The sequence below is a fragment of the Somniosus microcephalus genome, chromosome 8 (genome assembly GCF_052327205.1).
Source record: "Somniosus microcephalus isolate GS21.2 chromosome 8, FLI_Smic_1.0, whole genome shotgun sequence".
Classification (NCBI taxonomy): Eukaryota; Metazoa; Chordata; class Chondrichthyes; order Squaliformes; family Somniosidae; genus Somniosus; species Somniosus microcephalus.
The window spans coordinates 70,521,518-70,547,298 of record NC_140994.1 but is presented as its reverse complement, the minus strand read 5'-3'; the positions used below and the strand labels follow the sequence as shown (position 1 = coordinate 70,547,298).

General features: G+C 49.1%; 1 protein-coding gene across 1 annotated transcript in view; it reads left to right on the top strand.

Annotated features, from left to right (window-relative positions):
- stambpl1 (STAM binding protein-like 1) overlaps positions 1-25,781 on the top strand; it is a 61,212-nt gene that overhangs the window by 15,858 nt on the left and 19,573 nt on the right. The window contains exons 3-8 of the mRNA XM_085996145.1: positions 2,505-2,714; positions 7,614-7,706; positions 12,374-12,591; positions 16,729-16,804; positions 19,267-19,362; positions 20,469-20,846. Coding sequence (XP_085852271.1) covers positions 7,671-7,706; positions 12,374-12,591; positions 16,729-16,804; positions 19,267-19,362; positions 20,469-20,846 — 804 coding nt within the window. The 5' untranslated portion in view covers positions 2,505-2,714; positions 7,614-7,670. The remainder of the gene's footprint in view (positions 1-2,504; positions 2,715-7,613; positions 7,707-12,373; positions 12,592-16,728; positions 16,805-19,266; positions 19,363-20,468; positions 20,847-25,781) is intronic.

Here is a 25,781-nt window from a genome sequence, read left to right as displayed (position 1 = left end):
GCTGTTGTTTTTTGACTGGTTTTTATTTACCTACTGGATCCCTGGGGGAACCAGGTTTTGTTAATTTTTTTTTAATATCAGAATTTAGTTTTTTTTCCACCCTCCCTGCCATATCACTAGTTTATGTTTTTTTTCACTTGAGGCTTACTAGAGTATCTTTGTGGAAAATGTTATTTTTATTCCACATGGTAATCCTTTAATGGTGTGTCACGTGGGTATTTATTGCACAACCCTTTGTTGTTGTGACTTTCAGGGCGCTTGTGGGGAATGTGACAGAGGGCAGCTATTATGTTACTGGTGTTTCGAGCATAAAATTGTTCTGGTTGCAGTAGTCTGATATACATGTGGAAAAATTCCATATTCTTCATTCATTGTAATGTTAAGTTTACATCACTGTCACCATCATTTAAATGCTAAGTGATTTAAAATGTTCAATAAAATGTATTTAAATCTGAGCACCAAGTGAAATATACCTTTTTAGAACAGTTTTGTTTGGGATATGGAGTTTAGATGCTAATCTTCCAGAGTATTAATCAAACACTTTTTTTTTTCTGAAGAGGGAGTGGAAAAAAGGTTGCTGAACGATTTGCAGGAAATGTCACAAGTGGGCTGATTGCCAGCAAATAGTGATGTTACCTTGACAAGTAGATGGGCCTTCTGAAGGATTTACATCATTTCATAAGCCTTGAGTGGAAGTGGAAAGTTCAAGCAATTTAGACCTGCCATATGATGAGATTATGGCCTTGAAGTCACTCCTTTCTATCTGTTATTATACGTTGGGGATTTTTATCTGTGTTCATTTTATTATTTTTCAGATGTAGGAGGGGTATATTTTATTCCACTTGGCACGTGTTAGCAAAAAGGTCAGGGTGAGCATCAAGCTGACTTCCTCATGTTATACTCACTTGGACTATTCTTGGTATTGTGCGTAAACAGAGGAAAATAGGCTGCCTGGTCCATTTTGGAACCTGTGTATGGTAAAATTTTCAAGAATTATTGATGTTGTCCTGTCACATTAAAAAGACCGCTGGCTGTCACTAATAATATTTAGAAAGATGGTTGGCAGAAGCTTATTTTCACTCTAATAGGTGATATATTTAATGATGCCTTTTTTAAAAAGCCCAGTGTGTGTGTGTGGTAAAATGACACCCGAGAGTAATACAGTGTGATATCCATAGACTGCTGTTGAAGGTAGTGTGATCCTGTTGTTGCAGGTTTACATACAACATACCTGACTGGTAGAGGGAGCTTTTAGGTAAATAAGTCACTAAGTGATGTTGGCTCTGATCATTCTTGTGAGCACATGTAAGCAATAAGTCTAGTTCACAAAGTTTTCTCTTTTTGTTATGGATTATATTTGTTTCACTCACTTTTGTCCAAAAGAAGACGCAAAAATACGCTTCCTTGAGGAAGTACACTGGTGAGCTGTTGTGGGAGGGCGCAAAGCCAGTACAGTACACTGAAGGGCGCAGTGGCGTGGGAGATAAGACAGAGGGAGAGAAGTTAGTGAGAAATCAGGAAGTTATACTGGAAATGGGTGAGAGAGGTTGAAGCGAGAGAGAGAGAGGGGCCTTGAGGTTATGCAGGGAAACTGGTATGTGAAGAACATGGGTACTGCAGCAAGCGACCAGAAGCTTTACCACCATATTCTCCCGATTTAGGAACTACCGAACAGTTCGAATTTAACTAAAACTGTGACAGTTGTTTATGGTGCAGGTATCTTCAAGGTTAGTACTTGCAAGAAGATAAATCAGTGCAGCTGAACTACACGTGCGATAGAGAAAACTGGTTGTTAATGAGAACATTTGTGCTTGATCTGCTCAACATAGAGGTAACTGCCTGAGTGTCAATACACTAGGTAGTAATTCAACCACGGGGCTTCAGATAACATCAGAAACTGATTAGTGGCATTCAGATTGCTTGTCAGTTGAAGCCAGGGATAGAATTATTGGTTGCAATCTGGCAGACATGTAATATTGTCTAGACAGTTTTTTTAAGTATTGATGTAGGCTGCCAATTTTAAGATTGTGGGATACTTTTTGTGTGGCAGAAGAGCTCCCAACTGCTACTTTATATGGCAAAATGCAGAAGAGTTTGCTATGTAATGTCACATGCCCAACTTGTGGTAATGTTTTCACACAGATAAATTGGGAAAATCTCCTTGGGTTCTTGTTTAAAAATAGTCTCTTTTCCCCCAAAATACGTTGTTTGAAATACCCATTCTAATCAAGAAAATGTCTTTTTAAAATACATTTTCCAGATTTGATATTTAGGACTTCCAAAGCTTGATAACCATTAATTTGTTAATAAACATCCCTCCCACCCCACCATATTTTTATATTGTGCCTTGATATTTTTTAAGTGTCTATTACAGTTATTGTCATATTGAGTGTTTTAATGCTAATGGGATGCTAACTGTATTAACTTAATCATTTATTCATGCTACAGACATATTTAAGGTTTGACGGGGCAATGTTCTAAATGCTATTTTACCATTACGGCAGATGGTTCTGCAGCTGTGGTGTGACCTTTCAGAATCCTAACTGACAGATGAGTGACAAGGAGTTTTGTCTTCTGCCGATAACCGATTTCCTCTCATCTTTCCAATGATCGTATCATCTGTCTGATTTATATACACCTCGCTGTAGAGTAATGACACATTTATCGCAGTGTTGTGGGGATCCACTTAACTTTTTTCCCCCATCAAGGTTGAGGTGAGCACTGTTGAATGTTATATTGTCGTTTTCAGTTTCTCTTCCCTTTTTTTCTGTTTCTATTTTCTTTGTTTTTGTTTCTCGACGTCTTTTAAGTGTGCACACTCCATCTTGAATGTGCTCTGTGTGTTCTCTTGCACTCACTCACTCACTCACATTATTATTCCTTCAATCTGTGTGATTTCAAATTCAGACCCCAGACATGAAAGGAGAGTATCCCATCTTACAGAGCACATGGTCCGTACTTCATTTTGTGACTTTTAAAGTGTGTAGTGGAGGGAAGTTTTATTTGAAAGTAACTTGCAAAATTGTTTGCAACAATTTTTATTGCAAATGTCTATACTAAAAGCAATTAAAAATAGTTCAGTTAAATGGACTTAACAATGCAGTTTGATTTGTTTGACTTTTTTGATTGTTGAAGTTGGATACAGTAGATCGACATTACATTCTGATTTTGGGATTTAACCCAGTTACTTACCTTCTGAAGGTGGAATGGCCAAAATTTGAGTTAAACCCAACAAAACCCTAAGACACAATTGTACTTTTTTTGCTGAATAAAATTGCACAGTAGAATGACATCACTCCCTACTCTTCAGAAATGAGTAGGATGTCTCGTTACATGTAGCGTGCTTTTCCCATTTGCAAAAGAAATCATACGCTGATTCAGTGCATTCACTGATGTGGCATTGAGTGCACTGTTTTTTGACTGCTTGTGGTTTCCCTATTAAACCTAAAGTTTTCTAATTAAAAGAGAATGTGATAGTGACTTATCACATCTCTCAATGTTTCACATACAATGTATTACTTTTGAAGTAGCAGTGATTGTTATTCAGAGAAATGTGGTAGTCATTTTGTGCACATTAAGATTCCACGCACAGTAATGAGGTGAATGAGTAGTTCATCTCTTTTTGGTGATGTTGATTGAGTGCAGAAAATTGTTGACCAGGATATCGGGAGAATTCTTCATGCCATGAGATCTTTAACATACATCTGAAAAACTGAAACGGGCAGGTAGGGGGCCTTGGTTTAACATCTCAACCAAAGACCAGTGCCTTCAACAGTGTGAGACTCTCCTCAGTACTACACTGGGTGTCATCAGATTATGAGCTCAAATTCTTGGTATGGGGTTGAACCCATAGCCTTCCAATCCAGAGGGGAGAGTGCCCCCAACTAAGCCAAGCTGACACCTTCACAAATATTTTGTTTCATTTTTGACTGGAAAAGGCATGGATTTCCTTGCATCTAATTTTGGGGTGATTTCTTTTTAAATTTGTGACCCAAATTCAGGATTTTCCTTTCTCCCCCTGAAAATTAGAAGGCCCGATTAGTGTTGTATGGTGTAGTGGGTTTACTATTATTTTTTATTAATGGTGCGTTAAGGATCAAAGACCGCTGAAGAACTGCGATAGACATTGGCACTGCTTTCCCGAGGAGGGCTGCTGGGCCTGAAAGTGACCCCACCGAGGGGCGCAGCCAAGAGTGTGCGGGATCTGGATGATAGTGGGAGCAAGTGGCAGAGACCTAGGAGATTCAGTGTGGGAGCCTGGGAAGCAGCAGACATGCTGAGCTCATGTACATGTTTCCTAAGCTTTTTATTTTGTTTCCAAATGTATAATTATATTGTTACAGTGCTTTGCAGGTTATTTACACAATACACCACATTGTTTATACAAAGTACATAGTTTGACACAGGCTGCCAGGTTGTTTTGGATGATCCAGGCAGCTCGCATTCATGTTCATTATGTTTACTGGGGGTGGGGGAGATAAAGGTGCTTCGGGCACATTACTCTGTTGGCTGCAGTGTTTTCCCCCTTCCCGCCACCTGCCCCAAGCCCCCTCCACTTTCCTTTGGCTGTGAGCTAATATTTATAATGCGTGTAAACCACCAGTTTTTTGATTGCACATTTGATATTATTCCGAACATCTGTACCACTATTAAATTAATCCAGTGTTGACAGATTGATGCATGTAATCCTGTTGTAAACCTGTCTCAGTAGGTTTAATATACCTGGACTTTAGTAAAGCATTTGACACAGTACCACATAAGAGACTACAAGGGTGAAAGGCACAGAATAGGAGAGAAGTTGATGAGTAACTGGTTGACTCAGAGGAAGCAACGGTTAAGGGAGCGGCATGTATATGAAAAGAGTTGACATGGAAGGCATTGCTCCGTTCTGCAACCGTTGTTGTTTTATATATCTATAGTGACAATCTTGTGTCTGTCATACTTCCTATCAAATCTTTCCATTATAAATTCCTGTCTTGCATTTACAAAGAAACTGCCAATATAAAGCTCATCGTGCTGTAAATATATCCTCCACCCCAGTGGAGGTGCTACAGGAGGGTATAGTTTACAGTGGCCGCGATTTCGCCTACCGAGGCGGCCGGGGTCAGTAGCACAGTCCCAGCCCGCTGCCTGCTCCATCCCGCTCTTGTTGAAGTGATTTTACGATGATTGGGCTTGTTAAACCCGCCAAGCGAGGTTCCCAGCCAATTAAAAGGAAGTGGATCTGATGACATCATTTGATACGTCATCAGCCTGTTTCCTTAAAGGGGCCATGTCCAAATTGATTTTGACAGTTGTGCTGTCTGAGTTCTACAGCACTGAGGTGCTGCAAACACTGACGAGCACTGCACAGAGCTGCACCCAGGTTCTCCAGTGACTCCCTCCATATGCTTATGGAGGGAGTCACAGCACGCAGGGAGGTTCTCTTCCCTTCCCATGGGTGGAAGAGACCTCCCCAGGAGACCAACGCAGCCTGATTGCACATTGCGCAGGAGGATACAAGCAGGGATGTCGTTAAGAGTACCAGACTGCAGTGGCGCAAACCTTTCAATGATCTCCGTAGATCATGAAACGTTACTGCCATGCCACACTCAATCTCGTCCTGCTGTGCCACTCATCACATCCCCATCACTCTGCCTTCCCTACACCACTCCTGCACATCCTTACTCGCCAACTTACCTTGCACCTCCACCCATCCCCCCCTCTATCTACATTATCACTTCCCCATCTCACTAGCCACCCCTCTCAACTCACCCTAGTGCAAGCATACCAACTAAGAACACACAAGGGTAGGCACTTAGGTGTTTTAGCTAATGTTCATGTGAAGTTTCTGTTAATGTGCTGTCAAACATTGAAACCTTTATTTTCAACACTTTGCGTTCTTGGACAGATTTGTGTGCACCTTTTGGAAGTGGCTTAGTGAGTTGCAGTGAATGGTGAGACATAAGGGTACCCCCCCCCCCCCAACCCAGCAATGGTGATGAGTGTGAAAGGAATGGCTTGGGCATTGTAGAGATGCTTTATGGTGTTAGTGTGGGATGATGCCAACCTGGCGCATCATGTGGCAGCCAGGGTGTGCAGCGTCAATTGAAGCAAATGCGGCCATGATGAGGCCATCCTTGGCCTCCCGGGCAGCAATATGGTTGGGTGCTGGTGTCCTGTGCAGCATTAGTTGATTGCAGAGAAGGTTGGTGTTGATGTTGGTGTGCCCGGTGATGCTGGTGTTGGGGCTGATCTTGGTGAGATTCTGAGGACCAAGGTGAGATTTTTTTCAAGGGCACTGATGCTGATGGAATAGATAGGTGAGGTTGAGATGACAGAAGCGATTGGTCAATGGAGAGAGAGGTTGTTCCAATGAGGTGACACTGGATAGAGAGTTTGCTCCAAACACTTGCAAGCTGAATAAAGCTCAATCTGTCTTCCAAATGCAGTAAGTAACAGCTTCTAACCTTGGAAAGTGAAGACCTATGAAATGGGAGCTTTTATAGACCATTTGCAGCTGTCAAGTTAGTAAATCATCCCATGCTGACAGAACACCCGACCTCCTTACCTGACGGGATCCCCGAGCAGCGGGGAAACCATTGGTGAACTCTTAAAAATCTAAAGGTAAGCATAAAATAATACTTAATTGCCTCTTAACAATTCAGCTAATGATCTAAGTTGCCTCCCCTGCCGCTTGGTGTTGGGTCTGTTCAGCGCTGACAGACCCAACACCTGGGAGACTGGTGTGGAGGCCGGTTGACAGTGGGGTCCTGACCCGCTGTCAATCATTTCAAATTTCACAGCTGACCCGCCTCTGATCACGTCCTCTCGGCGCCGGTAAAATTCCAGCCAGTGTGTCAAGTTTACATAGCCAGTTTCCATTATAAATGTGGACATCGGAATGTGTGAGATAATGATTTGGAGCAAATGATGGTAACAAAGCTCTCCAATTTTGTCAATAAAGCTAAATTGGGAGGGGCCATAAATAGTGGGGAACAAGTGGACCAGTTGCAGAAAGATCAAGTAATGAAAGTTGTGGAAGGGAAAACAATAATGAAAGTATAGAATAAATGGGGACAGACTTTAGGATATGATACAGAAGAGGAATCTGAGTATTAGTGGAAAACACTCTTAACCTAACAATCAGCACAATATACCGCAGTAATTTGAGGGTTTAAAAAAAAAAGGCAAGCATGATCTTGGGACATCGAGCACAAGTCCCAGGTATATGTGTAAGGTATAAACAAATAAGATTTATGAATCTAATTGTAGATTTCATTGTAGTTTCTGGTCATTTGACTCTGGTCAGAGCTGAGCATGAATGCATTGTGGAAATTGATTTCTAATTTATCATCTTCAGTTATTTGACTGAAAACGTGTCTAGACCTTTGGCGATGCTGAGGTTTGTCAGACCTTCACTTCTGCAGGGAGTATATGTTCTTTTTATTGTTTGTATATACTCACTTGTGCTGTATAACTAGCTGAAGTGAATTGGCTGCATATGGGGAAACATTTTATGTACCTTGTTAATTTGTATCATCATGATTTTGAATAATTCCGTGATTCTGATTGTGCAGCAGGGCTGTTGTTTGAAGAAGAGAATCTAGTAACGTGTGCTTTCTTCCTCCTAGGTGAAGTGAGGAACGGATACATTAGGTGGACGCCCCAAAGCTAATTCACGGGCAAATATGGAGTTTGATCAGCCATTTACGTTCACCTCTCTGGTACTACCTTATTGTTAATAATAGTGAGCAAAATTAAGACTTGCTATGATTAGAAATTGTGGCAACCTTTTGAAAAATTAACCACCTCTTGTAAACAACATTTATAGGAATTGAGGGGAAAGTTTGTTTTCTAATCTAATGTGTACACATAAATTAGGTTAATTAGCATGAATTATTTCTGTCAGACATTTTAAACTCCCCGTTTGGTAGTAATGGAAAACAATTAAATTGCAGGGGAATGTCTGCTTTCTAATTGAACTGGATCGAAATGGTATAACTCATTAGTCGGTTCAGGGACAGGATGTAATTATTGTGACCACTGAGTTTCATGAATACTAAATTCGTATTGTTTAAATTAAAGGTTGGAAAAAAATGAATTAAGAAAATGTTTGTGTAAACCCAGTTTAATTTAAAATAAAATATTTCCTGGTCAGAACAAATGTACTTCCAAAGTTTCAAACATCATCATAATTGTTTTATTGTATAAAGGAAAATTTATCTTTAAAGTAATCATATATCACAGCTAATTAGGATGATTCAGTATCTTTAATTTTAGAAGATTGGGCCCATATAGAGGATTTATAAAGAAGAAATTTTCTTCACTGGTTAATGAAAATTTGGAAGCATTTTCTGTACTCTGACACTCCTATGGCATGGTTTGAGGTATTGCATCCAGGTCATTGTGGGTAGGGTCAAACCGAGACCTGACCAAAGGAAGATGGACGCCGTTAGGCATTGGACTTGTCCAATAACCAAGAAAGAGAAAGAGGCATTCCTTCAAGATAATTACAGAAGAGAAGGCCATTCGGCCCATCTTCTCTTCTCCATCCATAAAGAGCCTACATTTTCCCCCATTGCAGCATCAATTTGTTAAATCATTCTGGGTGTTTTGTTTCCATTACACTGTCCATGCTTCCTCATATCAGTCTTCAATTGACCTTTTACTAGTTTGAACCCATGTCATTATGTCCTACTCTTGCAATTTAATTTAAAGTAATATTTACCTTTTCCATACCATTAACTATCTTGTATACCTTGACAAGATCATTTCTCTGCCACCTCCTTTCCAGGCTGGAAAGCTCAAGTTTCTCCAGTGTTTCCTCCTAACTTAAACCTTTTACACTAGGGATCAGCCTCATGGCTCTTCTCTGCACTGCTTCCAATACTTCAATGTTTCCATTGTTTCTCGTTGATTGGAACTGGCCATGATAGTGAGGTCTGACCAGAACACTGCACGGTTTAATCACAACCTCTTTTTACTGGTATTCAACTGTCTTAGCCATGTAGTTCAACATTCTATTGGCTTTGCTGATTGCTGCCCTGCATTGGTTGGATATGTTGAGTCTACTAAGACTCCAAGGTTGCCTTCAGCTTCATCCTTGGTTATTTCAACACCACTCATTGAGTTCATGCGTTGTCCACTTTTCCTTGGCATGCACAGTATTTTACACCTGGCTGCATTAAATTTCATCTGTCCTTTTTCTGCCAACATACACATTTTGTCCAACTCATTTTGCAGTTTCTGAGCTCTCTCCTTTGATTCCACTGTCCCACCTCATTTGGTATCATCAGCAAACTTGACTAATTTGCATTGAGTCTCTGAATCAAAGTCTTTGCAAGTTAGAAACAGCAGTGGTCCCAACACTGAGCTCTGGGGAACGCACTCAGTACTTCTATCCCCACCTGACATAAATTCCTCTTTGGCCGGTTGCCTATTATTGCAGGTTCACCCCCAACTATAGTAACATACAATCACGCCATTAATGGATTTGACTTGAAAGGAGAAACTACGCTAAGTGGTTTGGGCCTTTTTGATGTAGGGAATGCATTATTAAATCGGAAAGAAGCCTCATAAATGTAAGGTGGTGTTGTTGCTGGCCCTGTGCTCGTCAGTCCAGATTGTATGAGCATTTACTGTCTACAGAAGCACTGGATAGGGGCAACACTATGATTCAGACTTGCTTCCAATACATTTTGCTACTTTTGTCACACAAGCCTATGATCTGGAACGCCATGTGCTTCGTATATGGGAAATAGAGTTCCAGAAGGCAAACAGTCCTCCCTTTCTGTACACTATTTGTTGCTAAATAATACCTATAATTTCACGTGTCAGTTCAGAAGATGGATCATATCTGCCACATTGGATACCTTTTTATAACAGGCTAAACTGTTATAGGTTTATTCATGAACAGAGTTGTTTACAGAAGGAGGTGGTTGGGGTGAGAAGTCTGGAAAAAGTTAACAAAAGCTTAGTCGAATAAACCAGTCAACACTGACCTTTTGAATTGTTCTTGCAGAATCTGAGCTAAAGTGCTGCTCGGAGAGAAATAGACAATCTGGTTGCTCAGGCAAAGCAGAATAGTATTTCTAATAAACCTGTAATCATAAAGAAGTTAATTTATCCCTTTCACTACTGAATTCATGAAACTGAATTCTGACGTAGTTGGCAATTCTATAGCATTTATGTTCAGGATTAAACTTTTAGGTCATTCTCACCAGTTTGTCCTGATGAGTTAACTGGAAATGTGGTGTTGGTATGTCAATGCTCAACCTCTCTGCAGTTAAAACATTAGCATGTTAAAATACCCCGTCCCTTCAAAGAAGGTGCAGTGGCAGTAAACCTGCCTGCTTGCCTGTGATCAAAAACATACTGACTTTGAATGAAGGTGTAACCTGCATTTAGATTGTGCTGTTTAAAATTGCGATTTTAGAAACGAAGTAAAAATCATTGGAAAAATGCAATTTTTATCACGTGACATGCCCAACGACTATGTCAGATGGCTGTGTTATACCCTGGCAAATATAGTGGCAACTCTTGCAACGCCCAAATGACATTTTGGCATTTTCTTTCTCTTGCTGGGCAGGTCATTTCTCATGGCAGCTTACGGTTGAGGTCGATAAGCAGCCATCGTTTATTCGACTCCACAGGGCTCCAGTGTCTCTATACAATGCATAGTAAACTTTTGGATATAATCTGGACTGGATAGCACTGGGTCTGCACAAAAGGCATGTTTAATTCTCCTCATCTAAGGGGCCAGACACCTTGGTCTGGCTTTGCCTGTTGGGTGAAATCTGTTAATAACATGTCTATGTTGTTATAGTTGTGGATGAACCTGTGATAATGGCTGGCCAGCCGAGGAATGCCCATAACAGTTTCATGGGCACCGCATGGGTTCAATGCATGCTGATGTCCCCCTTCTCTTGGTTTTAGTGTTTGTTTGCCCCCACCCACATGATGACCTGGAATGCCAGGTCAAAGCTACACTTTTCACCTTTGACAGTTGACTTGAGTTAGAACTTGAGTGACCTGGACAAGAAGCTTTTTCCGACTAAAGGTGTCGACACACACCAGGGCGTATTGCCCAACCCTTGTCTGGATAGACTCCACCAGCCGATGGAATGTGGTGGGTGCATTTTTCATCCCAAATGGCACGACTGGGCAAGGGTGGAATTGGCAAGGCTGTAATCGTACCCACAGTTGAATTGCCAACTGACACTCGGGGCTGGATTTTCTCAATGGGGGCGCGTTGGGGGAGGGACTTCTGGTCGTCGGTTTTCAGTCCCGCCCCCAATGACGTCCGGCCAACCCACGCTATTTTCCTTTGATTGACCTTTGTTAAGCCCGCCCTGTGGGATTAGCCGGCCAATTAAGTAAAAGCCGGTGATGGAGGACGTCAGCGTATGAAGTTTCATCTGTCACACTGACGATCTCTGTTCTGAGGTGAGCCCTTGTACTGAAGGCTCACCAAAACCTCTTTCCTCAGCAGAAAGCAGATGGCTGCTGCATCAGAGAATGCAGCAGCCATTCTGACATCTCTGCCGTTGAGATGAGCCACCTCCGGATCCCCAAGGGTTGAAGCCTGCAGGAAGAAGCAAAGGTAAGTAAACTTTTTCTAACACTTTGCACTCGCCGCTCCACACTTGCACCCATCACTTACCTCCACAGCGCACTTTTCCACTGCTCGCCTTGCTGACCCTGGCGAGGTTCGCAGCCGTCGCGAAACCCGCACTTGTGTGGGTAAAATGGGGATAAGCCTCTTAACTGCCTGTTAACAGGCTGTTAAGTGGCTGTAATTCCCTTCCCGCCTTGAGGAGACGGGCCCCTGCACGACTCGGGGACCCGCCTCCCGGGATGATGGTACGGAGGCGGGTTGGGAGTGAGGTTGGTACCCACTCAGTTTCTGCATTTTCTCGGCAGTCCTGCCTCCCCAGGGCTGGCAAAATTCCCCCCTCACTGTCGAGGCTCATATGTGAATAATGACCTGGAGCTACAAGAGGCATCCACTGGCCATGGACTGAACCTCAATAAGGAGTCAGTGGAGGGAAGGAAAAATGGATGTGTAGAATTAATGAGAAACACCCTTTAAATGATTTAAACGTTTTTAGTATGAAGATTCATTCAAATGCAGTTTTTGAATAAAATATCTACATACAGACAAAAATGATTTTGAGTCTGGCATCTCCAAGAGCGCATTGTTTATGGTTCCTTCTCTGACAGACTAAGGAAAATGCCCGTGAATAAAATAGCTTTTATTTTTTATGGATTTCAAAGGCAGAATTGAAAGAAATGACTATTCTTTGTTTCCTAAGTCATGTATTAAATATGGCCTGTTAAGGCCGTTTCTAGTTTTTTCTTTTGTAACAAAGAAACTTTTATTGTCTCTCAGAAAAAGCTGGCTGCTGCGCCCAGTCACACGGATGTTACCTTGTCTCCACAAGAACGCGTGAGGGTCCTCACCAAGATGGGTTGCAACATTGAGATCAGTGAGGACATTACTCCCCGTCGCTACTTCAGATCTGGAGTGGAGATGGTCCAAATGGCATCAGTTTACCTGGAGGAAGGAAACCTTGAAAATGCTTTCGTCCTTTATAACAAGTTTATAACGTAAGAAAGATTTTACTACCTTGCTTGGTGTTAATTTTCATGCAAACTGTGATCTATCTGATTCTACCAGGGTTGAGAACGAAAATCAAAAGAGATATAGCAAAATGGGACAGAGCAAATTTACTTCTGACTAGGTTTTAATGCACAGTAAAAGCAAAATGTATGGTTACAGTGTCACACGACAGTACAGCCAGAGCCAAGTCCATGGCACCACAGGTGGCTCAGCTGTACAGGAGGGGTGGAGGAAGATCGGGAAAGCAATAGTGGTAGGGGATTCGGTAGTTAGGGGAACAGATAGGTGTTTCTGTGGCCGCAGACGTGATTCCAGGATGGTATGTTGCCACCATGGTACCAGGGTCAAGGATATCTGAGTGGCTGCATAACATTCTGAGGGGGGGAGGGTGAACAGTCAGAGGTTGTGATCCATATTGGTATCAACGACATAGGTAGAAAAAGGGATGAGGTCCTGCAGGTAGATTATAGGGAGCTAGGAAAGAGATTAAAAAGCAGGACCTCAAAGGTCCTCTCGGATTACTCCCGTTGCCACGAGCTAGTGAGTATAGAAATAGGAGGATAGAGCAGATGAATGCATGGCTGGAGAGCTGGTGCAGGAGGGAGGGCTTCAGATTTCTGGGGCATTGGGAAACGTTCTGGGGGAGGTGGGGCCTGTACAGGCCGGACGGGTTGCATCTCAACAGAGCCAGAACCAATGTCCTCGTGGGGGTGGGGTTGCTAGTGCTGTTGGGGAGAGTTTAAACTAATTTGGCAGGGGGATGGGCACCAGGATGTAACATTACAAAGGAGAAACAAAGTGCACAAAGGATTGGGAGAGACAGATAGCACAAGAGCAAGAAATAGTAAGGTCAGACTAAGAGAGAATACAAGAAGGTCAAAGATAGGTTTACAGTGCATGTGTGTAAACACACAAAGCGTGGTAAATAAGGTTGGTGAGCTGCAGGTGCAAATAGCCACATGGAACTATGATGTTGTGGTGATAAGAGACCTGGCTCAAAAAAGGGCAGGATTGGGTATTAAAAGTTCCTGGATATAAGGTGTTCAGGAACGATAGGGAAGGAAAGAAAGGAGGCGGGGTGGCAGTATTGGTTAAGGAGAATGTTAGTGCTGGAGGGGTCAAGGACAGAATCTATTTGGTTAGTTAAGAAATAATAGAGGTGCCATTACACTACTAGGTGTATTCTATAGGCCACCAACTAGTGGGAAAGATATATGGAGAAGTAAATTTGCAGGGAAATTACAGAGAGGTGCAAGAACTATAGAGTAGTGATAATGGGGGACTTCAATTATTCTAATCTAGACTGGGATAGTAATAAAGGGCAGAGGGGGAAGAATTTCTGAAGTGTTCAGGAGAATTTTCTTGATCAGTATGTTTCCGGCCCAATGAGGAAGGAGGCATTGCTGGATCTGGTTCTGGGGAATGAGGTGGAGCAAGTGTCAGTAGGGGAGCATTTAGGGAACAGTGATAATAGTATCATAAAGTTTAGATTAGCTATGGAAAAGGACAGGGAGCAATCTAGAGTAAAACATTTGAATTGGAGGAAGGCAAATTTCAGTGGGTTGATAACGGATCTGGCCTGGATAAATTGGAATCAAAGATTGGCAGGCAGAACTGTAATGGAACAATGGGCTGCCTTTAAAGAGGAGATGGCTCGGGTACAGTCGAGGTACATTCCCATGAGGGGGAAAGGTAGGGCAACTAAAGCCAAAGCTCCCTGGATGACGAAAGAGATGGAGAGTAACATGAAGCAGAAATAGTGTGTATGACTGATGTCAGGTTGTGAATACAGGTGAGAATCAGGTTGAATATAGAAAGTTCAGAGGAGAAATGAAAAAGAAAGTAAGGGGGCAAAGAGAGAATATGAGAATAGATTGGCAGCTAACATAAAAAGGAGTCCAAAAGTCTTCTACAGGCATATAAATAATAAATGGGTAGTAAGAGATGGGGTGGGGATGATTAGGGACTAAAAAGGAGACCTACACAGCTGAGGTACTAAATGAGTACTTTGCATCTGTCTTCACGAAGGAAGAAGATGCTGCCAAACTCGTAGTGAAAGAGGAGGTAGTGCAGATACTGGATCAGATAAAAATTGATAGAGGAGGTACTGGAAAGGCTGTCTGTACTTAAAATTAATAAGTCACCAGGAGTGGATGGGATGCATCCTAGGATGCTGAGGGAAGTAAGGGAAGTAAAGGAGGAAATCGTAGAGGTATGGGCCATAATCTTCCAATCCTTCTTGGATACGGGGGGTGGTGCCACTGGACTGGAACATTGTAAATGTTACACCCTTGTTCAAAAAAGGATGCAAGGATAAACCCAGCAAGTACAGGCCAGTCAGTTTAACCTCCGGTGGTGGGGAAGCTTTAAGAAACGATAATCCGGGATAAAATTAACAGTCACTTGACCACCTTAAACATTCACTCCCTCCACCACTGGCGTACTGTGGCTGCAGTGTGTACCATCTTCAAAATGCACTGCAGCAACTCGCCAAGGCTGCTTCAACAGCACCTCCCAAACCTGCAACTTCTACCACCTAGGAGAACAAGGGCAGCAGGCGCATGGGAACACCACCACCTGCAAGTTCCCCTCCATGCTACACACCATCCTGACTTAGAAGTATATCGCCGATCCTTCATTGTCGCTGGGTCAAAACCCTGGAACTCGCTCCCTAACAGCACTATGGGAGTACTTTCACCACACAGACTGTAGCGGTTCAAGAAGGCAGCTCACCACCATATTCTCGAGGGCAATTAGGGATGGGCAATAAATGCTGGCTTTGCTAGCGACGCCCACATCCCAGGAATGAATGAAGGAAAAAAAAAAGTGTGGATTAACTAAGCAAAGCCAGTACAGATTTGTTAAAAGCAAATCGTGTTTAGCTAACTTGATCGAGTTTTTTGATGAGGTAACAGAGAGGGTTGATGAGGGCAATACGGTTGTTTGGTGTACATGGACTTCCAAAAGGTGTTTGATAAAGTGCCACATAATAGGCTTACCTGTAAAGTTGAAGCTCATGGAACAAAAGGGCCAGTGGCAGCATGGATACGAAATTGGCTAAGTGACAGGAAACAGAGAAGTGGTGAGCGGTTGTTTTTCTGTCTGGTGGAAGGTATCCAGTGGTGTTCCCCAGGGGTCAGTACTAGGACCACTGCTTTTCTTGATATATATTAATGACTTGGAGTTGGGTGTACAGGGCACAATTTCAAAATTTGCAGATGAGACAAAACTTGGAAGTATAGTGAACAGTGAGGAGGATAGTGACAGACTTCAAGAAGACATAAATAGGCTGGTGAAATGGGCGGACACGTGGCAGATGAAATTTAAGCAGAAAAGTACGAAGTGATTCATTTTGGTCGAAAGATTGAGGAGAGGACACATAAACTAAAGGGTACAAAGGTAAAGGGGGTGCATGACTGGAGAGACCTGGGGGTATATGTGCACAAATCGTTGAAGGTGGCAGGGCAGGTTGAGAAAGCGGTTAAAAAAGCATACGGGATCCTGGACTTCATAAATCGAGGCATAGAGTACAAAAACAAGGAAGTTATGATGAATCTTTATAAAACACTGGTTCGGCCTCAACTGAATTATTGTTTCCAATTCTGGGCACCGCACTTTAGGAAGGATAGATTGGTGCAGGAAAAATTTATGAGAATAGTTCCCGGGATGAGGGACTTCAGTTACGTGGATAAACTAGAGACACTGGGGTGTTCTCCTTTAGAGCAGAGAAGGTTGAGAGGAGATTTAATAGAGGTGCTCAAAATTATGAGGGGTCTTGACAGAGTAGATAGAGAGAAACTGTTTCCATTGGTGGAAGGGTTGAGAACCAGAGGACACAGATTTAAGGGGATTGGCAAAAGAACCAAAGACGACATGAGGAAAAACTTTTTTACGCAACAAGTTCTTGGGATCTGGAATGCACTGCCTGAAAGGGTGGTGGAGGCAGACTCAATTGTGGCCTTCAAAAGGGAATCGGATAAGGAAAAAATTTGCAGGGTTATGGTGAAAGGGCGGGGGAGTGGGACTAGCTGACATGCTCTTGCAGAGAGCTGGCATGGGCTGAATGGCCTCCTTCCATGCTGTAACCATTCTATGATTCTACTAACTTATTTTTAATCTTGCAGTTTGTTTGTAGAGAAATTGCCAAAGCATCGGGATTACCAAGCATGTGCAATACCAGAAAAGCAGGATATTCTGAAAGTACGTATGCATTTTCATTCACAATATAGTCAGTGTGTCTGTAGTAACGTTAACTTGTTTGTAAACTGCATCTCTTGTTATCTACAACAGCTTATCTTGTACTAACTGTTATAGGAAGGAAATGACCACTATAATGTTAAATGCCACAAAGCCTGTGTTTTAAATTTTTTTTAATTGAAAAGCCTTCTTTAATCCCAGTGTCATGTTAGGCAGAGTTAAACTACAGAAGCTACACTTCAGATCCAAACTTTTTCTGTCCCTTTCATTTTATGTTAGTTCACTGCTTTCGCATCACCATTGCCACCACCTCACTGTCCCTTTCCAGCTAGGGATGTGCTGGCATGTGCTATCAATACCACTATGGCAGACCCAGCGGAACGTGTTTACATGACAGCTAAAGTTAGGATTCAAACCTAGGCGTTCTGAATGATGGGAATCCAGTACTGTAGTACTGGAGTTATTGGGCCGCAATGTCCAGTGCTAAATCTTCACTTGGCTTGAGCACACTTGCCTCCGAGTCAGATGGTTGTGGGTTCAAGTTCCACTCCAGGGACTCTTTTTATAAAAAAAAAAAAAAAAAAAAAAAAAAAAAATTGTTCCTGGGATGTGGGTGTCGCTGGCAAGGCCACCATTTATTGCCCATCCTTAGTTGCCCTTGAGAAGGTGGTGGTGAGCCGCCGCTTTGAACTGCTGCAGTCCGTGTGGTGAAAGTACTCCCACAGTGCTGTTAGGTAGGGAGTTCTAGGATTTTGACCAAGCAACGATGAAGGAACGACGATATACTTCTAAGTCAGGATGGTGTGTGGCATGGAGGGGAACCTGCAGGTGGTGGTGTTCCCATGCGCCTGCTGCCGTTGTTCTCCTAGGTGGTAGAAGTTGCAGGTTTGGGAGGTGCTGCCAAAGAAGCCTTGCCGAGTTGCTGCAGTGCACCTTTGTAGATGGTAAACACTACAGCCACTGTACGCCGGTGGTGGAGGGAGTGAATGTTTAAGGTGGTGGATGGGGTGTCAATCAATCGGGCTGCTTTGTCCTGGATGGTGTCAAGCTTCTTGAGTGGTCTTGGAGCTGCACTCATCCCAGCAAGTGGAGAGTATTCTATCACACTCCTTACTTGTGCCTTGTAGATGGTGGAAAGGCTTTAGGGAGTCAGAAGGTGAGACACTTGCTGCAGAATACCCAGCCTCTGACCTGCTGTTGTGGCCACTATTTATGTGGCTGGTCCAGTTAAGTTTTTGGTCAATGGTGACCCCCAGGATGTTGGTTGAGGATTCGGTGAAGTTAATGCTGTTGACTGTCAAGGGGTGGTGGTTAGACTCTCGCTTGTTGGAGATAGTCATTGCCTGGCACTTGTGTAGCACTGTGGGCCATCAGCAAAGCAGAATTGCATTCCACCACAATCTCAAGGCCCGGTATAACTTTCTACCATTACCTTCAAACTAGGGGACCAACCCTGGTTCAACGAGGAGTGCAGAACAGCATGTCAGGAGCAGCACCAGGCAAACTTTAAAAAAAAAAAAAAGGTGCCAACCTGGGGAAGCTGCAACACAGGATGACATACATGCTAAAAAGTGGAAACAGCATGCTGTAGACAGAGCTAAGTGATCCCACAATAACAGATGCAATCAAAGCTCTGCAGTCCTGCCACACCCAGTCGTGAATGGTGGTGGATAATTAAACAACTAACGGGAGGATGAGGCTCCATGAATATCCCCATCCTTAATGATGGCGAAGCTCAGCACTCAAGTGCAAAAGTCAAGGCTGAAGCGTTTGCAAACATCTTCAGCCAGAAGTTCCGAGTGGATGTTCCATATCGGCCGCCTCCTGAGGTCCCCACCACCACAGAAGCCAGACTTCAGCCAATTCGATTCACTCCACGTGATATCAAGAAACTGCTGAGTGAACTGGATGCAGGAAAGGCTATGGGTCCCATCAACATCCCGGCTGTCGTGCTGAAGACTTGTGCTCCAGCATAAAATCTAAGCTGGCACTCCAGTGCAGTACTGAGGGAGTGCTGCACTGTCGGAAGTGTTGTCTTTCAGGTGAGACGTTAAAACGAGGCTCAAATTGGCTGCTGCGTTTCCTACATTACAACAGTGACTACACTTCACAAGTACTTCAGTGCTTACTTCAAGGAGGACCAATTTGTCCGACTTCTTGATAGCCCCTGTCAGTATTACTCATTTGTTTGTCTGTCGGGGAGTGCAGGACTTGGCTGGTTCTGTTTCCTGTAAAGTGAGCCATGATTGTGGAGAACTGACAGAACTTGTCCTTCTTTAGCTGAATAAGCAAGTTCATAGGCCAGTCGAGGTGACCCTGGTTGTGTTTGGGGTTGTACATCTGTTGTCGGAGCTTGCTGACTGCCAGTCATTTTAATAGTGATGCACTGGAATTGATTGCATCAATTTTGGCAGTTTTATTAGGCAAATGTTAATATTACCAATTAATTTCTGTTTTAATCCAAGAAATTAAAAGAAGTTGCATTTCCAAGAGCAGAGAAATTGAAGATGCAGCTTATTGCCAAATATGGTGCTGAAAACAAAGAATACATGACTGCCCAGGTAAACTTAATGATTTTAATTTTTTTTCTAAACGGGGTCTTTTTTCTCATTAGTAATCTTTCCTTCTATTACCCCAGCCAAAATTAGGCCCAATATGGTCAAGTAACTACCTTTTGATTGGGAGGATTGGACTATCTGCTGCACCTTTGCTGGTGCCCTCCATGTAGTTTCTGGTAGCAGGTGATTCTGTGGGGAATTTGGGTAGTTTGCTTTTCCTTGCCCTATGTCTGCACATCTGCAGTTTCTAGGCAGCATAATGATCAGTAGCAAGATTCCTAGATTATTTTCTCCCCCTCTGCTAGCTCAAGGGCACCGAGCCCTTTTGCATCCCAATTAAACTGCAGTGATTCAATTCCTGTCCCGAATTACTGATGTCAACTAATACTCCCCAGAAATGGTATCACTGTGGCTTAATAAATCACTGTATTGTGCTTTAATCTAATAGGCTATCATGTCTCGCGTGTTTAAATACCCAATTGCCTGTCCAACAGACCAGGTGAAAGAGTCCCTTCCAATCTAATGTTGTGCGACCGACTTAATTTACCTTTGTGTCAAGGGTCAAGTACAATTCAGTCCCACCTTGTATCCCAATGTCATTTGAAAAATGATACCCTATAGTGAAATATTTCCTATAATCTTTCCAAAAATAGTGATTGGAAAGGGCTTCCTCATTAATTTCTGCATTAAATTACCTACGGGAGGCTCATATAAACAAAATAATGGCCAGTGTTTCTGGTTGCTTTCCTAATATTTATTTGAGCAGATGCACTGAACGCTTACAGGGAACACTCTGCTACTCAGATTTTCAATTCTATTCTGTTTTGAGTTGAGGTTCCTGGAGGTCACTGTTCAGTCTGGTATTGTCATGACCATGTAACTTAAAGCACGGCTTTGTTAAAGCACCTTTTGAGCAGACACCATCACAGTCGACCCAGATGTGTGCAGGGGGGGAAGCTATGTTCGATTAATTCCCTTTTGGCTAAAGATGAGATAATCCGGCGTGCCTTACATTTGTAATTGTTTAATAGTCAATGATCAGGAGTTACCCATAAATTCTGTGCTCTGTTAGGCTAGACTTTTTTTAAATGCTTCTGCGGTTTTCACAGCACAAATCTAAAGAAGATAATTCGGAAAGACAGCAGCAAAATAAGTTGATTGAGGAGGAAAAATTGCGTGTCGCTCGGATTCGGCAGCAGCAGTTGGAAGTGCAACAGTTTCATTTCTTTGAAGAGCAGCTGAAAAGGCAAGATTTTGTGAAGGAGAAACAGAGAGAGGTAAAGCTGCGAGTGTCGGAGCAGAGTGATGGCGGGATGTTGACGTGCACTGCTGCTGCCCATGGACACACCGAGCCTGCCGTCCCTCCTCGGCAGGCAGTAAACGCTGCCGGCCAGCTGCCAAGTGAGGCCCAGCCAGGATGGTGTCCTCCAGTGGACAGGTCCCTCAAACCACAGAGCTCGACTACTAGTAAGTGCCTTGGAACATCATAAGAACATCGGAATAGGAATAGCTTATTCAGCCCCTTGAGCCTGTTCCACCATTTGATTAGACCATGGCTGATCTGCATCTTAACTCCATTTACCTGCCTTGGTTCCGTACCTCTTAATATCCTGGCCTAACAACAGTCTATCAGACCAGACCTCCCCTTTGTTGTTTGGAATTGTTTACATGCAGTTTTTTTTCTCCTGAGCTGACATTACCATTCAGTAGAGCATGAGGTATGGGAGGAGGCAGTTACTTACGGACCTCTGAAAATGTATTTTTTGATTGACCATAATATGGGATCTAATCACTGCCTGAAAGGGTGATGGAAGTGGATTCAATAGTAACTTTCAAAAGAAGATTGGATAAATACTTAAAGAAAAATGTTTGCAGGGCTATGGGAAAAGAGCAGGAGAGAAGTACGAATAGGATAGCTTTTAAAGAGCTGGCACAGGCACGATGGGCTGAATGATGACCTTCTGTGCTGTATGATTCTATGAATAATGTAGATTTTGTAATCTGATTCCCTCACTAACTTTCAGTAGTGCAGTTTCGGGTTTGGTTTGTATGTGTGGTGTGTTGTAAGTGAAGCAACTTACCAGGCCATTTATGTTATTGACACACAGTTTGAATTTTTAAACCTGATTGTTAAACTTCAGATTGTGAAGGGCGAGAGGCATTGGGGTACAATTGTAGGAATTGTTCGCTTTTTTTTTTCTTGTTAGTGTCGCCCGTGGCTCAGTGGTAACACTCTCAACGGCCGAGTCAGATTTTCAAGGGTTCAAGTCCCACTCCAGAGATTTGAGTGCACAATCTAGGCTGACACTCCGGTGCCGTATAAGGGGGTGCTGCACTGACTGAGGTGCCGTCTTTCAGATGAGACGATAAACTAAAACCCTGTCGGCCCTCGGGTGGATGTAAAAGATCCCATGATACTATTTCGAAGAAGAGCAGGGGAGATATCCCCAGTGTCCTGGCCATCATATATCCCTCAATCAACATCACTAAAACAGATGATCTTATTGTGTGGCCGTGTTTCCTATATTACAACAGTGACGACACTTCAAAAGTACTTCATTGGCTAAAAAGTGCTTTGGGACTTCTGAGGTTGTGAAAGTTGCGATGTCTGTCTGCTGCCCTCCCTCTGCCGCGCTCTCTCTCTCTCTCTCTCTCTCTCTCTCTCTCTCTCTCTCTCTTTCTCCTCTCTCTCTCTCTTTCTCCTCTCTCTGTCTCTCTCTCTCTCTCTCTCTCTCCCTCCCTCCCTCCCTCCCTCCCTCCCGCTCTCCCCCTCCCGCTCTCCCCCTCCCCCCGCGCGCTCTCTCCCTCCCTCCCTCCCTCCCGCTCTCCCCCTCCCGCTCTCCCCCCTCCCCCCTCCCGCTCTCCCCCTCCCCCCTCCCGCTCTCCCCCTCCCCCCTCCCGCTCTCCCCCTCCCCCCTCCCGCTCTCCCCCTCCCCCCTCCCCCCTCCCCCCTCCCGCTCTCCCCCTCCCCCCTCCCGCTCTCCCGCTCTCCCCCTCCCCCCTCCCGCTCTCCCCCTCCCCCCTCCCGCTCTCCCCCTCCCCCCGCCCGCTTCTCCCCCTCCCCCCGCCCGCTCTCCCCCTCCCCCTCCCGCTCTCCCGCTCTCCCCCTCCCCCCGCCCGCTCTCCCCCTCCCCCGCCCGCTCTCCCCCTCCCCCGCCCGCTCTCCCCCTCCCCCCGCCCGCTCTCCCCCTCCCCCCGCCCGCTCTCCCCCTCCCCCCGCCCGCTCTCCCCCTCCCCCCTCCCGCTCTCCCGCTCTCCCCCTCCCCCCCGCCCGCTCTCCCCCTCCCCCCGCCCGCTCTCCCCCTCCCCCCGCCCGCTCTCCCCCTCCCCCCGCCCGCTCTCCCCCTCCCCCCGCCCGCTCTCCCCCTCCCCCCGCCCGCTCTCCCCCTCCCCCCGCCCGCTCTCCCCCTCCCCCCGCCCGCTCTCCCCCTCCCCCCGCCCGCTCTCCCCCTCCCCCCGCCCGCTCTCCCCCTCCCCCCGCCCGCTCTCCCCCTCCCCCCGCCCGCTCTCCCCCTCCCCCCGCCCGCTCTCCCCCTCCCCCCGCCCGCTCTCCCCTCCCCCCGCCCGCTCTCCCCCTCCCCCCGCCCGCTCTCCCCCTCCCCCCGCCCGCTCTCCCCCTCCCCCCGCCCGCTCTCCCCCTCCCCCCGCCCGCTCTCCCCCTCCCCCCGCCCGCTCTCCCCCTCCCCCCGCCCGCTCTCCCCCTCCCCCCGCCCGCTCTCCCCCTCCCCCCGCCCGCTCTCCCCCTCCCCCCGCCCGCTCTCCCCCTCCCCCCGCCCGCTCTCCCCCTCCCCCCGCCCGCTCTCCCCCTCCCCCCGCCCGCTCTCCCCCTCCCCCCGCCCGCTCTCCCCCTCCCCCCGCCCGCTCTCCCCCTCCCCCCGCCCGCTCTCCCCCTCCCCCCGCCCGCTCTCCCCCTCCCCCCGCCCGCTCTCCCCCTCCCCCCGCCCGCTCTCCCCCTCCCCCCGCCCGCTCTCCCCCTCCCCCCGCCCGCTCTCCCCCCTCCCCCCGCCCGCTCTCCCCCTCCCCCCGCCCGCTCTCCCCCTCCCCCCGCCCGCTCTCCCCCTCCCCCGCCCGCTCTCCCCCTCCCCCCGCCCGCTCTCCCCCTCCCCCCGCCCGCTCTCCCCTCCCCCCGCCCGCTCTCCCCCTCCCCCCGCCCGCTCTCCCCCTCCCCCCGCCCGCTCTCCCCCCTCCCCCCGCCCGCTCTCCCCCTCCCCCCGCCCGCTCTCCCCCTCCCCCCGCCCGCTCTCCCCCTCCCCCCGCCCGCTCTCCCCCTCCCCCCGCCCGCTCTCCCCCTCCCCCCGCCCGCTCTCCCCCCTCCCCCCGCCCGCTCTCCCCCTCCCCCCGCCCGCTCTCCCCCTCCCCCCGCCCGCTCTCTCCCCCTCCCCCCGCCCGCTCTCCCCCTCCCCCCGCCCGCTCTCCCCCTCCCCCCGCCCGCTCTCCCCCTCCCCCCGCCCGCTCTCCCCCTCCCCCCGCCCGCTCTCCCCCTCCCCCCGCCCGCTCTCCCGCTCTCCCCCCGCCCGCTCTCCCGCTCTCCCCCTCCCCCTCCCGCTCTCCCCCTCCCCCCGCCCGCTCTCCCCCTCCCCCCGCCCGCTCTCCCCCTCCCCCTCCCGCTCTCCCCCTCCCCCCGCCCGCTCTCCCCCTCCCCCCGCCCGCTCTCCCCCTCCCCCCGCCCGCTCTCCCCCTCCCCCCTCCCGCTCTCCCCCTCCCCCCTCCCGCTCTCCCGCTCTCCCCCTCCCCCGCTCTCCCCCTCCCCCCGCCCGCTCTCCCCCTCCCCCCGCCCGCTCTCCCCCTCCCCCCGCCCGCTCTCCCCCTCCCCCCGCCCGCTCTCCCCCTCCCCCCGCCCCCTCCCCCGCCCGCTCTCCCCCTCCCCCGCCCCCTCCCCCCGCCCGCTCTCCCCCTCCCCCCGCCCCCTCCCCCCGCCCGCTCTCCCCCTCCCCCGCCCCCTCCCCCCGCCCGCTCTCCCCCTCCCCCCGCCCGCTCTCCCCCTCCCCCCGCCCGCTCTCCCCCTCCCCCCTCCCCCCTCCCGCTCTCCCCCTCCCGCTCTCCCGCTCTCCCCCTCCCCCCTCCCGCTCTCCCCCTCCCCCCTCCCGCTCTCCCCCTCCCCCCTCCCGCTCTCCCCCTCCCCCCTCCCGCTCTCCCCCTCCCCCCTCCCGCTCTCCCCCTCCCCCCGCCCGCTCTCCCCCTCCCCCCGCCCGCTCTCCCCCTCCCCCCTCCCGCTCTCCCGCTCTCCCCCTCCCCCCTCCCGCTCTCCCCCTCCCCCCTCCCGCTCTCCCCCTCCCCCCTCCCGCTCTCCCCCTCCCCCCGCCCGCTCTCCCCCTCCCCCCGCCCGCTCTCCCCCTCCCCCCGCCCGCTCTCCCCCTCCCCCCGCCCCCTCCCCCCGCCCGCTCTCCCCCTCCCCCCGCCCCCTCCCCCGCCCGCTCTCCCCCTCCCCCCGCCCCCTCCCCCCGCCCCCTCCCCCCGCCCGCTCTCCCCCTCCCCCCGCCCCCTCCCCCCGCCCGCTCTCCCCCTCCCCCCGCCCGCTCTCCCCCTCCCCCCGCCCGCTCTCCCCCTCCCCCCGCCCGCCCTCCCCCTCCCCCCGCCCGCCCTCCCCCTCCCCCCGCCCGCCCTCCCCCTCCCCCCGCCCGCCCTCCCCCTCCCCCCGCCCGCCCTCCCCCTCCCCCCGCCCGCCTCCCCCTCCCCCCGCCCGCCCTCCCCCTCCCCCCTCCCCCCGCCCGCCCTCCCCCTCCCCCCGCCCGCCCTCCCCCTCCCCCCGCCCGCCCTCCCCCTCCCCCCGCCCGCTCTCCCCCTCCCCCCGCCCGCTCTCCCCCTCCCCCCGCCCGCTCTCCCCCTCCCCCGCCCGCTCTCCCCCTCCCCCCGCCCGCTCTCCCCCTCCCCCCGCCCGCTCTCCCCCTCCCCCCGCCCGCTCTCCCCCTCCCCCCGCCCGCTCTCCCCCTCCCCCCGCCCGCTCTCCCCCTCCCCCCGCCCGCTCTCCCCCTCCCCCCGCCCGCTCTCCCCCTCCCCCCGCCCGCTCCCCCGCCCGCTCTCCCCCTCCCCCCGCCCCCTCCCCCCGCCCGCTCTCCCCCTCCCCCCGCCCCCTCCCCCCGCCCCCTCCCCCCGCCCGCTCTCCCCCTCCCCCCGCCCCCTCCCCCCGCCCGCTCTCCCCCTCCCCCCGCCCGCTCTCCCCCTCCCCCCGCCCGCCCTCCCCCTCCCCCCGCCCGCCCTCCCCCCTCCCCCCGCCCGCCCTCCCCCTCCCCCCGCCCGCCCTCCCCCTCCCCCCGCCCGCCCTCCCCCTCCCCCCGCCCGCCCTCCCCCCTCCCCCCCGCCCGCCCTCCCCCTCCCCCCGCCCGCCCTCCCCCTCCCCCCGCCCGCCCTCCCCCTCCCCCCGCCCGCCCTCCCCCTCCCCCCGCCCGCCCTCCCCCTCCCCCCGCCCGCCCTCCCCCTCCCCC